This window comes from Tiliqua scincoides, chromosome 4 (assembly GCF_035046505.1).
Source record: "Tiliqua scincoides isolate rTilSci1 chromosome 4, rTilSci1.hap2, whole genome shotgun sequence".
Taxonomy (NCBI): Eukaryota; Metazoa; Chordata; class Lepidosauria; order Squamata; family Scincidae; genus Tiliqua; species Tiliqua scincoides.
In genome coordinates, this window is record NC_089824.1 from 84188680 (window position 1) to 84204121 (window position 15442).

A 15442-nucleotide genomic window follows, 5' to 3' on the forward strand; every position below is an offset into this window, starting at 1 on the left:
TAAGGTCTTTTATAGGCCTTGAGCTACTGCAAGACCTTCATTCATTTATATAAGTTCCATCTCTAATATATTCATTTATGTAAATTTATTCAACTTTTAAATGTAAATTAATTTTTTTCCCAGCCCCCAACACAGTGTTAGAGAGATAATGTGGCCCTCCTGCTAAAACGCTTGGTCACCCCTGTATTAGGACATAAAAGAGGCTTCAACTGAAACAATGCACATTACTTGCTTTGGCTTTCCAAATTCTAGCTCACAGAGCTCTAGTATTCGTTCTGCCTCTCCTGAAAAATGTAGTTTCAAATTAGTTCTGTATTTTGACTCATTTTTATAGCCCTTTTAAAGATCTGATATACAAAGCAAATACGTTTGCTGCTGATTCCTGGGAGACTTCAAGCCAATCCTGGAGGACTGGCAACCCTTTAGTGTGGGGACAACGATCTCCAGGAGATCTCCAGTTTCTGGAGGAAAAATCCATTATGGGGTACAAGCCATGATGTGTATGCGCAACCTCCTGATTTTAGGAATGGGTTAAGTCAGAATGCCAGATGCAAGGGAGCGCACCAGGATGAGGTCTCTTGTTATCTGGTGTGCTCCCTGGGGCATTTGGTGGGCCGCTGTGAGATACAGGAAGCTGGACTAGATGGGCCCATGGCCTGATCCAGTGGGGCTGTTCTTATGTTCTTATGTTCTTATGAGACTATTGACAGCAATCCTGGAGATTTTAACAGGGCCTCTTTGGTTTAATGTCATTATGTCATGCTGGGAGGGGGCAACAAAATATCCAGAAATCGATTCAGTCAGTGTTGACAGACTTGCTCAACACCAACAAACAATAATTTTAAAAAGTGTGATTGTGTAGCCACTTACTAAAACCTGTGTAAAGTTATGCATATGGAGGTTCAAGATAAAGGAATGAAATTGCAGGTTTAAAAGGAGGGAAAATAAAAAGGGGATGAGAGGTTAAGCAGTGAATCATTCACTATATAGGCCATGAACCTAGGGTCTACTCAGAGACCAGTTGACACTGGGGGGGGGGGGAGGGGGACAGAGTTCCAGAAGGGGAAAAAGATCAAAGATTGCTGTGGCTTATGAAAATGCAGCCTGCTTCAAAGAATTCATCAGGACTTCAAGATTCTGCACAGATCCCTGTCCCTTCTCTTGCCTAGCAGAGGCAACATAAAGCAAAAAATATTTATAGAAATTTGCTTTATTTGCATAATATGTACAGTTTGACTAATTTGCCTTTTCGTGGTCCAGGATCTGATTTTGGTTTTTAGCACAATAGTAACTAATCAGATCTATCAGCAGGCCTCTAGATTAACCAAACGAAAGCAAGGAACAGATGTTTTTCCTGTTACATTCTGCTACTGTATTAGTCAATAATCAAAAGGAATTGAAAAATATAGGTTGGTCCTTGACATCCATACAGGGGTTCTGTTCCCAGAACCCCCAAAGATGCTGAAAACCATGGATAATCAAATCCACAATCCGAACCACAGAGGATCTCCCAGACCTGGCCTCCTCGCAACTCAGAATGCCTGCCAGAACCTTGTAACTGGCACTTCTGATTATCATGAAAACCCGAAGGATCTGTTAAAAGGCTCTGGTAGGCATTTTGAGTCACAGGGAGGCCGCTCAGAAGACCTTCCAGTCTGGCCACGTCTGGGAGGTCTTTTGTGGGTCCTCCTGTGTAGGCTTGGAACTGCGGGTTTGGGAAGGTCCAATCCACGAATACTGAACCCAGGGATAATCAGGCCCCATTGTAGTACAACAACATTTTAACATTAGTTGCTATCTGGCTGTGCTATGTTGCCCTGGGAACCTTTCTCAGCTTAGCCACTCAGATGTCATGAAATGTTCACACAATTATTTCAAGTGTCAGAGGTACACTGCTAGAAATGCAATAGCGGAGAACAGCACAGCTTCCATGATAAATACAAAAGGTCAGTTTGGATCAAAAACAAGTTTTGCATAGCGAAAGACCCAACAGAAACTGCATTTTGTCAGTAAGCACTTTAGTAAAGAGACAGAAAGAAGCACAAAGGTAGAAGGCTTAAAAACTTAGTTGAAAAAGAGTAGGGTAATTGAAGAAAGAAGGGACAGAATAACCATTACACAGAGAAGCAGGAACCAGAAGGAATGGTTGGTCAACAGGTAGGGGCAGTATCAAGAGGCATAGCAGACAAGAAAATGAGGAAGGAGGGAGGAATCTCACAGGGGGCCAAGTGACAATGAGCAGCAGTGCACCATTGGCAGAAAGGAAGCTTTGGTGACTTGACGGGGGAATATTAAATTTTACATTGGTCTGAACCAACCACATTTTTGGCCTCGAATATCTGTTTCAGCTCTACAAAACTTCTGGACCAGTCACTGAATACAATCTGAATACAATTACAGGAGGTACTATATGAGATGTGTTTCCAACTCTTGAAAGGCTCTACATAAACGCTAAATAACAATTTCAACCTAGAGACATTACTGCTAAATATTTGAGTGCCACCATACTAGATGAACCTAGAACTTAACACAACATACAAATAACAGCATATCAAGCTCTTGTATGAGTTAATTCAGAATGAACGTACCGTTTGAAGTAGCATAGAGAGCTTTAAGCAAGTAACCACTGATTTTGAGGGACACCAGCTGGTTTCTTTCACAGTGTAGTATTTCAACATTATTGAAGACGGTGGCATCCAGGTCACCTAGTTTGTTGTCCCGAAGATCTAGCTGGGTCACGTGATGTAGGAAGTCAGCATCATCTGCCACTAACCTCCTAACTGTATTTAACCTGGCATTTGAGGAAGAAAAATAAAATCAGTTGTATCAATAAATTCATATTATTTATCTGGAAATCCAGGCCTGGCTCTCAATCTTAGTGTCATAAGACACACACAAATCAAACTAGAGCTCCAAAGGGCCAACTGCTTTTATACTCCATTTTCCTTGACAAGCTAAGTTCAACTTACACTGATGGTCTGAATGATTGTTACAGACAGAGCATGCTACTTTTCTGTCATTTCTTATTTGAGATTATACCTACAAAAAGTAAAACTTGGTGTTGTTTTTAGCTCTCAATAGTTGTAGCACCATTATGTCCTCTTCACGCACATGCACAATTGAGGGAATGTTCCATATGTGGTATATGTCAACAATCCCATGTGAATCATGGGCCAAGATTGCAACTGTCGGCATTCCCCAGTATATCAGAGTTTCTGATCACTTGCAAAATTTATCCAACACTCTCAATAGTCACAGATGAATTTTCACATTCAGAAATTTAGAAAATCTGCTGTGACACATACATGTCTTTGGATACCAAAGTACTGCCTTGAATTCCACTCAGAGTAAGGAGGCAGGGTAGGAAGTAAATAAAACAAACATGAGACGCTGCAAATATTCAAGTCTCCTCAGCTTTGGCAAGGCAGTGTAATTAGAGTTATGCATTCCACACATAGCCGGACACCTGACCAAGTGACCTAATGCTCAGTATGAAGGGGAGGGATGACTCCACACCCATACATACACACAGACTAATGGATACAAGCAGGCGAAGATAATCTCCCTTGCCCAGTCCTTGACTTATTGCAGAAATAAAGGTGATCTATAAAAAGCAACCACTTGGACAATTTCACTGTACTCTGGAGACTTCAGTTTCTCTCTCTGTGCTGAGCTGACAAGATCTATTAAATCACCTAATAAAAACAATACATTAGGGTGCAATGAAAGCACTTGAACAAGTGGGGCAGCAAAATTACTATATTAAAAAAATACTGCAGCCTTTTCCTTTAAAATTCATGTATATTTAGATTGTGCCATCAACACACATGATGTTCTTAAACTAGACCAGATGACAGTTGCCTGCCTCGGGGAGCTCACAGACACAAGGGAGACAACAGATAAAGGGGAGTGGTGCCCGAACATCTATCTTCTAGATCAGGGGTGTCCAAGTTTTTGGCAGGAGGGCCACATCAGCTCTCTGACACTATGTTGGGGGCCGGGGGGGAAGAATTAATTTACATTTAAAATTTGAATAAATTTACATATGTTTATATAAGTGAATATATTAAAGATGAACTTATATGAATGAATGAAGGTCTTGGCCTTGCACAAAGTAAGGCTGGCCTTTTCTTTGCTGCCGCTACTGCATCACAGACATGAAAAAGCAAACAGTGGAGGGAGCCCTCATCCCACAGCTTACGCGAGAGGTCAAACAGACGCCCTCACTCTGAGAGCAGTTGCGTCGGGCCAGTGCGTGCTCCAACAAATCTCTGGAGGGCCAGAGGCTCACTGGAGACTGGGGGTTCCCTGAGGGCCGCATTGAGAGGCCTCGAGGGCCAATTCTGGGGGGGGGGAGAAGAGAGAGAATGGGCTGTCCAGGACTTCTAAAATGATGCTGGGACAACAGGAAGGTGGTCTGCACCTGCTGCTGCTCCCCCATGGCCTTCCAGTAAAGCAGCGAAGGGTAAAAGGGCCAATGGGGAGGCTTTCTAATCAACAGCAGAGATAACATGGCAGTAGCGAACTTCTTATCTCTTTTCCTGGTGCCATTTTACAAGTCACAGATGTCCCAGCATCTGTGGAACAGGGCATTCCTGAACAGGGCATCTGGAGGGATGGGACACAGATTGCTTGCTACTGTTGCTTCTTCACAACTGCTCACTAAATGTTTCTCTGGGTCTTGATTGGTGTGGATAAACAGATGCTGCCATCAACTCTCTCTACCTCAGGAATAGGCCAAGTTCAATTGTAGGCTGTCGTGTTAGCTTGAGTTTTAAGGGACATGAAGAAAACCACCACCACCCAAAAATATCTCTGTAAATTAGGTTACTCAAGGACAGGGCCTCTGAGAGAAATTTTGCCAGGGGATACAAAATTTCTTTTGGGCCCCTTTGCTGAAACAGAGCAGGGGAGGGTGGTGACGGGTGAGCATAATAGGGGCAGGGAGGGGTAAAGCAGGGTGAGGGGAGGGTAGAGACAGCTGGAAAAGTCTTTTGAGCCTAGGTCTACCCACCCACATGGCATCAGTAGTGTCCCTAGCATCCCCAGTCATGGTAATGTCCCCAGCATCCCGTATGGGCAACAAATCTTGAATAGATAGGAAAATGTCAGATCCCAGGAAATTTCTGGGCCACCTCCTTTGGCTCCTGGACCCTTCTTTTTGTCCTGGACCCAGGTACAAATTAACCCCCTCTGCTAGGCCCTGCTCAAGGAAATAAGCCAAGCCTGCATTTTGAGATAAAGGAATCATTAGGTGAACTCAAAAATTTATGTTTAGCATGTTAAACAAACGGCTGAATCTGGCGACAACACAATCAATACACAGGAAGAAACCAACACATCGCGCACACTCTTCAAGCATCCCAGGCATTCTCTTTCACTCACTAGACATTCTGAGCCACTTCAGTCACTCAATTATGTTTAAACAACAAGAACTCTATTCCCCAGTAGGATGCAATGAATACCCAAACCTACCAGGCAGAAGGAATTCTTATCCCCTCCTCTGCTGACTGCTGAACTGTACCACTAGTATTTTTGCCTGGACCCCTCAAAAAATCTTATGCTTCTCTACTTGGAAGTCAACTCACACCATTTTTCTTAAGTACCACCCACCCTAACCGATGGTGAAATTTGTGCGGTAGCTCCATCACAGAATCATGTTGCTGCATTGCTCATTTAATTTTTGAAACTTTTGTTGTGACGTACCATCTTGTTGGCATCCTTCAGTCTCGGAAGACTATGGTGTCACGCTCTGAATGGTGGTTCTGGAACAGAGTGCCCTCTCCAGTGCGCGAAGCCTGGGTAAAGTAGGTATGGAGGATAGGCTGTTACCCATGCAGCAAATCCCCCCTCTCCATGTCGTTGAAATGGTCCAATGGAAAAGTAGAAGCCAATACAGTTGGTTCCAGCGGCGTCGCAGGAGTTGCCAGAACATGACTGTGTTCAGCCATGAACTGCCTCAGGGACTCCGGCTCCAGATTTTGCCTCGAGGTTGATTCCTGAAGCCTTTTCCATAACTGGATGTAGCCACAAGGCAGTGGAGGTTTGGGATCAGAGTTTTCCTTCTCTCAGATGAGCTGCCTTCCCAGGCTGAAGAGTCCCATCTACCCGGTGGCTGTTTAGTCGCCTCTTATGACAAGTACAGCCAAACTGAGAGCCTATTCTTATCCCCAGCCCCCAGGGGAAACCCCTGACGTACCAAACCATGACCTTTAGTGGGGTACACATAATCTGTTCACCATAACCAAAGAGCCAGTCTGGGGTGAAATTCATGCCCCAAAATGAATGGGGAAATTCCCCAAATTCATTCACTTACCATGGTAGCAACAAAACTAATGTATTAAAAATAAAATATTGAAATGAATGAGAACCCAATTGAAATTGGCTCATGACCCACAGTCTGAGAAACTACAACTAGAGCTAGAACATAAATTCTTACATCACAAAAACCAGAACTATGTTCTCTCAAAGGGGTGCATACCTTAAGTCTATGTGTTTAATATGTGGCAGTCTTCTTAGTGTCTGCAAACTGAGCGTCTCCATGCAATTTCCCGACATACAGAGTTTATCCATGGCAGGAAGCTTCTCCAATACTTCTGGAATGTCACTGAATTCATTGAAAGACAGACCCAGGTAGCTAAGTTGGTGCATCTTTTCCAGTTCAGAAGGAAGGTTCTGGAGGAAGTTCCCATCCAGTAGGAAAGTTTGTAAGCTATTGGAAAAAGTAAGACAACACAACAATGACCTTTCACTTCATCAATTTGCATTATAGCAATAACAAGAATTACCTGAAATCTTCCTGACCTAGTCAAGATGCTTGAGTAAGTTGTTCAAAAATTCTTTCCTACCCAAACTTGCATATCTACTCATATTTGCAAAGTTCTATCCCTATTCACTTTTCCTAAAAATTTGAGACCACTTATTTCATGTCTTTGTGGAGGTGAAGACTATCCCTGGCACTCCTGGACAACACTATGAGCGTACTTGTAACGGCATCCTTGCTGCCTTAAAGGGACGGGGAAGCTTTACACGAACTGGTGGGTTACAACCCACTAGTCTGAGAACTGAGCTATGGTCTAGGGCAGTGATTTTCAACCTTTTTCATCTCATAGCACACTGACAAGGCACTAAAATGGTCAAGGCACACCACCAGGTTTTTGACAATTGACAAGGCTCACATCTCCCATTGGTCCTATTAATAAATGACCTTTCCCCAAATTGCCTGTGGACCACTCATGGCACACCAGTGTGCCACGGCATAGTGATTGAAAATGCCTGGTCTAGGGTGTAGTGGTGAATCAAATCCCAATTTGAAAGAAAAGGACTGGACAGTGGGAGTGTGTAATCCTGCAACATGCTCTCAATCTCTTAACAATGGGGGGGGGGAGAATTAGGAACGTGATATTTGTGCTTCTCAAGGCCACCATTGCTAAGTGAGAATTAAAACCTGAAATATCCAAAGACACCACACTAATTGGCTACAAGTGGCCAAAGAATCACAAATTCATTTGTTTTGTCTCCCTTGATGTCAATATTGCTTTTGTTATTTTATTGTACTTCTTTTTATTATGTGCTTTAAGTCATTTTAAAGAGGCTCTGAGAAAGGCAGGATGTACATTTTAAAAATAAAATACTTTATATTGTAAGGAACATTTGCTACATATCTTCCATGATGGAACATTTGCTACACGTCTTCCAAATGTAAGGGAGAAATGAAAGTCTCAGTCACATGAAAATAGGGAAGTCACAATGATTCCCCAGACATGTCCATGGTACCGTTACAAACATATGCCCTCCCTTTACATAATGTAGTGTTCATTAGGTTTCCTGTCTTCTCCTATAAGGGCTCTGTAAATAAGCAAATCCAGTGCAATAAGATCTGTAGCAGGGTACTGGTAGCAATGGGTGCCTTTCATTATGGGCTCTCCAACCTACAGTGGGCACTCTTACTTTCTCCCTTGCACACAGGTGCCTGCCACTACCCTCCAATGAGAGGCTCCCAGAGATGCAACCAAGCAGGTGTCACAATGAAGACAAACTTGCTTGCCTTTTGCAACCTCTGTGCTTATGACAGGCTTGCCTCCACCTCAACATTGTCCCCAAATTCAGTCGCTTCACCATTATCCCCATATAAGGGAAGAAGTCATTTTTATGGGAGGAAGCCCATTATAGCTAATCTAGATGATTTCACTAACCATGACATAAATAGTCAAGGTAAGCCTGATTTCCTTGTGACAAAGGCACTGTTGACCAACCAATTTTACAAAAAAAAGCACGTCCAGGGTTCAAGTTGCTCTGCCTTCTGTGAAGAAGTACCTACTTGTTCATGTCACCCACAGCTGCCGGAATACTTCTGAGTGAATTGCAGGAAACATTGAGCTCAGTCAGGGTTGGAATGCTGCATACCGCCAACGGGAAGTCTCCTAAATGGTTATTAGAAAGGTTAAGGCTTCTCAGTTTGCTGAACCTATGATAAAAAAAAGGAAGAGGAAAAGATCAAGATCAAATATATACCATGCTAAGATACTTTAACGCTGCTGAAAGGTGGGTGCTCAAATTAGCACTGGGAAAACTGAAAAAATCTAAGAAAACCATCTATGATAAATGGTATAGAAGTCTCCAATATGAAATGCTAATGCTATTTCTTATCACCCTTTTGTCAAGAGCTGTAGATATGGGGGTGGGTGCATTATGTCAAGATTTGTATCTAGCACTGTGCAATGCAGTATACTATAACATCGAAAAGAAAATCAGGAAGTTTGCAATTAAGTCCTAAAAATCCCCAATTTTGCAGTTAGAATGGAAATTCCCTGTCTTGCAGCTCGAACATGTCACACAGCAGATAAACTTACACAAATTACACAAATTTAAAATCAAATTACACAGGACAACACACATTTTGCTGTCTTAAAAATTAGGCCTACTCCTGAGTATATTTCAGGTGCCAATTCCAAAAATAGCATCAGGATTGCCCTATCACGCCTAGTTTCGGAGATATGGCATAGCCTTGTTAGTGAATGGTTCAAGCCGCTTCCTCACGAGGAAGCCTACACCATGACATGGTAGTTTTACCCTCTCACGTCATGGTATAGGCTTCCTCATGAGGAGGCTGCTTGAATCATTCACCAGCAAGGCTATGCCATATCTCTGAAACTAGGTGTGATAGGGCAATCCTGGTGCCATTTTTTGAATTGGCACCCCAAATTCATGTAAAACTACCAAAAGATTTTGGGGGAAAAAAAAGTTTTTTTTGACCTTCAATTTTGCAGGCCTGTGTTGTTATGCACCTCAGATTTATCCACTTGGAGGTACATAAGTGTTAAAAAAAATAGCAGCAAATGTATTATGGTTGCAAAACCATTTGAAGGGGCAGATTTGGGGTTTGTTATTTAACTAGGAAAGGAGAACTGCTTTAAAGTAAATTTTGCTTCCCCTTACTGAGAAGAGAGAGTAGCTGGATAATTTGCAGCCTAAAGTCACAGCTTCAGAGGCTCAATTGAGCCAAGCAAAAACCCTGATCCTTGCACACAAGCAAGGTCAGTCTAGGGAACCTAGGAAAGCCCCTTCCCCTTGGAAGACTTTGGTTTTACCTGACCTGGCTGGCACAGTGGGAGCCACTTCCCAGATGTTCAGAACTGAGCTACCCTTGAATCACTAGAAAACGGAACTTTAAAGTAAACTTAACAGACACCTGTTTAGCCTTTCCCTAAAAGTAAACCAGAAAGATATTCCAGAACTTCCCCAGGGCAATGTACCTACAAATTGCTTTTTGTGATGCGCAATGTCAGCCTACTTTCCTGTAATTCAGCCTTGTAAGATGGGCCAGTCCTACCATTAAGGCAGGGTGAGTTGGGCTGTGGAAGTATCATTAAAAGGCAAACAAACTGTCATTTAGTTCATCATTCTATTTTTACAACCATGGTGGGTTTCACTTGTATTTACTACTTCAGGCACTAAAATGTGCTGACTATCTGCTTGCCAGTTAGTTCACAAAACTTACTAGCCCACCATTTTTGTTATTACTAGGCAATCAACACACGCATACTTGTCTTTGAAAGTCACCTGTAGAGCACAAACAGCTCAAAAGAACCAACCCTTTTCCTATTTACAACAGCACGTGTGTCAAATCACCTGGAATCTATTCTTACTCACCACAGGTGACTAGGTCAGGGTGGGTAAATTTTCAACTTTAGGGATCTTGAATCTTTAACAACTGTACAGAAGAGGGAATTTCAGCAGATGCAGCCGGTCATCTCACAGACAACAAGTTGCATCTGCTGAAATTCTCTCTCCTACACAATTGTTAAAGGTCCAGGATCCCTAAAGTTGAAAGTCTGCCCACCCCTGGACTAAGTGAAGGACTATTTACAAGCCAGCTGCAATGTAAACCTCATTGTTTTCATGTCTTATTTTAGATTCAACAAGTGCTCCCTTTCTTTTTGATAAGTACTATAACTATGCAAATAATCAAGACTCCCCTTAGTCTAATTTTAGTTAAACTAGCATCTTCGCTGCCACTCTTCTGCAATCACAGCAGTTAAAAGCATACTTCACTTTTAGATTCAATCTCAAGCTGTCAGAATTCTGTGACATATTCTGCATTTCAAATCACATTCCAGGCACTGCAACATGGCAGTGCCCCCCAACTCCTAGATGACTCCTACATATAAATCAACTGTATGAATTAGACGTTTCATTAGCTGTTGTTTTTTTCTTTTAAAGAACTTTGAACAAAAGCTTGGCTTTGTTCATTTATTGTGATTCTATAATCAGATGAAAATCCTTATTAGAACTTTGTACAAGCATTAGCAAAACTGGCAAGTGCATTACTGTTAAGTTTTAAATTAGGAGCACTGTCAAGAAGCCGTTACTTAGCATCTCAGTTAAACACCTTTATCCTGGGTGACTGCATTTTAAAAGCCAGTTCCACATTTTTGTTTTTGCTTTTGTTAACACTGTGCTATACTTTAGTCCCCTCAACAGAGCTTAGGATGGCAGCCTAGGCGCACCTTCATTTTAAGCAGAGAGGAAATGAGACGCGATTACTCCAGAAAGAAAGAAAGACGACAATCCCGTTATCCAGCCTGCATGTGCAGCCACATTGTTCAGGTTGCCTAACAACAAGGACTGGGAGGTGTGCCTGAAGGCAACCAACTAGATGGATGAATGAAAAGATCTGTGTCACATTCAGATGGATGAGAGGAAGCTCTTTTCCTGACAAAGTTCACTCTAATGCATTTTATTTGGCCTTGTTTTCCCCTCATTAAATCTCAGGCTGTGTGTGATGGGAGTAAGGGAGATTCCTGGAAGCAATACAAGAAGCACCACCACAGTTCCACAAAGCAGAGGGAACCACAGCATCAGGCACTGCAGACTGAAAAATTTGCAGTCAGAGGAGTCCCCAGCTTACAGCAGTTCCCCCGCCCCCCGACACTGCCAGTCCCCTTTCAATTAGTGAATTAAGACTACGGGAAAGAACAGGATTTAATATTAGCAACTAGGTTGGACCTAAAGGAAAAGGAAGAGAAAATATGACACTACTGTTTATGAAACCAACTAGTCTTAATAATTTAAAGGTGGATTTTGACTATATGCACTCTGTAAGGCTTACACATCCAGGTGAAAAACTAAAAGTGTGTCAAGGCTGATGCTGTGTTTACTACATTTGTGTCCCTTCGTTCCTCCAAGGAGCTTAGGTAAAGTACATTGTTATGTCGCTAGTTTGCAAGCGACAAACTATTCCCCTGGGGGCTGGGGATAAGAATAGGCCCTCAGTTTGGCTGTACTTGTCGTAAGAGGCGACTAAACAGCCACCGGGTAGATGGGACTCGATAGCCTGGGAAGGCAGCTCATCTGAGAGAAGGAAAACTCTGATCCCAAACCTCCACTACCTTGTGGCTACATCCAGTTATGGAAAAGGCTTCAGGAGTCAACCTCGAGGCAAAATCCGGAGCCGGAGACCCTGAGGCAGTTCGTGGCTGAACACAGTCACGTTCTGGCAACTCCTGCGACGCCGCTGGAAACAACCGTATTGGCTTCTGCCTTTCCATTGGACTATTTCAGCGACGTGGAGAGGGGGGATTTGCTGCATGGGTAACAGCCTATCCTCCATACCTTCTTGACCCAGGCTTCGCGCACTGGAGAGGACACTCTGTTCCAGAACCACCATTCAGAGCGTGACACCATAGTCTTCCGAGACTGAAGGATGCCAACAACAACAGTTTGCAAGATGTCTCTTCCTAGTTGCATTTTATCCTCACAACAACCCTTTGACATAGGTTGGACTGACAGCTGGACTGGAACTGGCTCAAGATCACCAAGTACACGTAGGTCCAAATCCTAAACAACTTTCCAGCACTGGCATAGCTGTGCCAATGGGATGTGTGCGGCATCCTGCAATTAGGTGGCACTCACAGAGGCCTCTTTGTTTGTTTGTTCCTTTACCTCGGAGCTGCATTGCCCTTATGCTGGTACTGGAATGTGGGTTAGGATTGCACCCTTACTGGCCAAGTGGGGATCTGAACCTGAGCCTCTGCAGCTCTAGTCTGACACTCAAACCTCTACAGTGCACTGGCACTCTTGAAGAAAAACTTAGAATGTGGTCACAACTACCCTCTCAAAACAGCAGTTGCTTAATCCAGCAGCCAAGTCCTTCAACACTGTAGGTAAAGATACACTAAAAACAAACAAGAGTAGTTTACTCCCCAATGTGCTGGCAATGCAGATAGTACAGATGACATATTTCTTTACTCCAGTGGAGTTGTAGGTAACAGGAAGAGCCCAGCTATGTGCTCAGCGGAAACATCCATGATCTGCGCAGAAGCTTCAAGCAAAAGAACCTGACCCAAAATCCAGTGGGCACACAATCACCTCAGATTGCAATAACCACAGAAGTTAACTTTGCTGACTGTAACGAAATTGAATTAGTTCCTTCCTTACCCGAGAAGAACATTTTTTAGTCCTTGATGGAAAGGACTAAACAGGAAGCTTGGGCATATACATGGCCAGAAAAACATATGACTCTGGCTAGGTAATTATTGAAATTACAGTAGAGGACACCTCAAATTTTTAGTTAACATGTCTCTAGGAGAACAGCTACCTACACGCCTTACCTTGAAAATTCATTCTGCTGTGTGACTTGCATTCATATACTTCTCCTATTTAACCATTCCTCTTAGTAGCCAACTCCATATAAAGAAACTGGGAAGAGTTGTGCAATTAAGGCAAAAGGAATGGAATCAAATGAGGCACGTAGAATTTCTAAACCTTGTGCATTCTGATGGGTTCAAATCCATAGGAAGAGACAGAAAGCAAATTCCAACTGTATTATGTTTCAAGAGCTCTTCCTTTCAAGTGTGTATGCTCAGAACAGTAATCAAAATCTAGCATGATGTATTAGCCAGAAGACTGACTTTTAAAAAGACAGCAAGTCAAAAATTACCCACATAGAAGCACACAGCTGATAGAAATGGGTTCATCTAATAAAAGTCCCACTTTTTCTGCATTTTTACTGCATAGTGGGGTTTTTTTTTAAGTAGGAACTGATTTATTAGTGACCTAACTGCCACTTAAACAAAATGTCTCACTATGTACAAATTCCCCTCCAGCATACTGTTCTGACCTTTCTGTTCAGCATTCTGTTCTGAATCATTCTATGGGAGAATGTTATTTTGGAGTAGGGACGATAGGAAAAAAAAATTACAATTTGAAGACTAGCTCACATCTTCATCCTTATGTATGATTTGTGTACTGTACACACAATTGTTGATCTGTACATGCACAGCGTTATTCTCATTCATGGACAGCAGTATATGTGATCATGGGGGACTATAACTCTCAAATGAAGTACATTTAAAATGAAGACATATGCAATCATTCACAAAAAACACAGGTACATATGCGCATATGTGAATGACAATGCATGAACAGCTTTTGTCATCTACTGTACAGTAGTAGCTAAAAACATTAGCTTTGAATGGCCTTGTGTATTTGTACAAGGATGGACCACAGCCAAAAGAAACACAAGAAAGCAATAAATTCCAATATAAAATAGTGTCTTAAATCTAAACCAATTTGATTTTTACTTCCAAGTATTAAGGCATTACATTCAAAGACTGCCCCTGTTGAAGGAATCAGATAGTGTGCAAGACTTCATGAATTAACACTTATCTGTAACCAAATTACAAATCTAGGCACAGTGGTGCAGCTAATAAACTTGTAGCCTGGTGCAGAGCTCAAAGTAATGCCCCAGATGTGATGTCACAACCAGACGTGACAACGGAAGTGACATCACACCCTGGCTTTTTTAAAAGTACAAATTGGGGGGAACCTACTTCCTCCCCCAGCAGCTCACCACTCATTTGATCTGCCACCTCCCCCGAGCCAGTGGCATAGCTAATACATCTATCTGCTACCCTCCATCTATCTATCTAGCTAAGGCAACTATCTAGCCACCCTCCATGACAAAATCAAATTTAATTAAGTAAATGAACAAAAAGTATGCCCCTTATTGGTTGAGACACTGTGCTGGGGTGAAGAGGGACGGTTATTCTCTCCCTGCTAAATATAAAAGGAGCACCACTTGAAAACGTGCCTCTTTACCAGTTAGCAGGAGTAGCTGTATACATGGAAATGAGAGCTGACTCATATTAACACCTTATTGGTTCCATGCTGTATCACAATAACATCTCATTGGCTCTCAGAACAATCAATCTCCTAGATCAGTTTTGAATTAAAGAAATCCACTTTTTGTTCCTTAAGGCAGTTGTGTTTTCATTTTCTGGTTAATTGGCCATAAGTTTTGATAGAATACAGATATTCTAATGTGGTTTGTTTCATTGTATTCTGCATTAAATTACTTTTCCAATGATATATAACATGATGGTATTATTCATACATACAAATTTTTTCACAATTTTGGCCACTATTGTCAAGCTCAGCTTCTTGTCCCCCTAAAGCTTGTTGCCCGGTGCGACTGCTACCCCCTGCACTCCCTTAGCTACACCACTGTCTAGGCACACGGACTTCCCTCCTGACTTTTAAGAAATAGTAAGTCTTGCTAAGAAAGGCAGTCTTGCGGTGGGTGGGCAGATGACTCCTCAACCCATAGATATATTTTTTAATAGTCTTCTATTTAAAGGTATTACTGGAATTCAGTGCCGCCCAGGTACACACACAAGCTGCCACTGCTACCAAACTGTAGCATTTTGATAGGAGCTCCTCCACTCTTGTCCGCCCCCAAAAAGGGAAACCCCCCAAGAGAATTATGAAATCAGTGAAGAGATGCCAACATTCTGCTTCGGGATGTCACATCCAGAGGCCAGCCATCTTCAACCACTGTGCCATGGCACACTGGTGTGCCACAAATGGCTTGTAGGTGTGCCATGGGAGTTTGGGAGAGGGTTATTTATTAGTAAGGCCATTGAAGGATGCAAGGCCCCCA

The 15442-nt window shown here is 42.5% G+C and overlaps 1 protein-coding gene across 1 annotated transcript in view; it reads right to left on the minus strand.

The window, feature by feature from the left end:
* PHLPP1 (PH domain and leucine rich repeat protein phosphatase 1) overlaps positions 1-15442 on the minus strand; it is a 189208-nt gene that overhangs the window by 46638 nt on the left and 127128 nt on the right. Inside the window, exons 5-7 of the mRNA XM_066625356.1 lie at positions 8321-8467; positions 6482-6712; positions 2589-2791 (exon numbers count right to left, since the gene is read on the minus strand). Coding sequence (XP_066481453.1) covers positions 2589-2791; positions 6482-6712; positions 8321-8467 — 581 coding nt within the window. The remainder of the gene's footprint in view (positions 1-2588; positions 2792-6481; positions 6713-8320; positions 8468-15442) is intronic.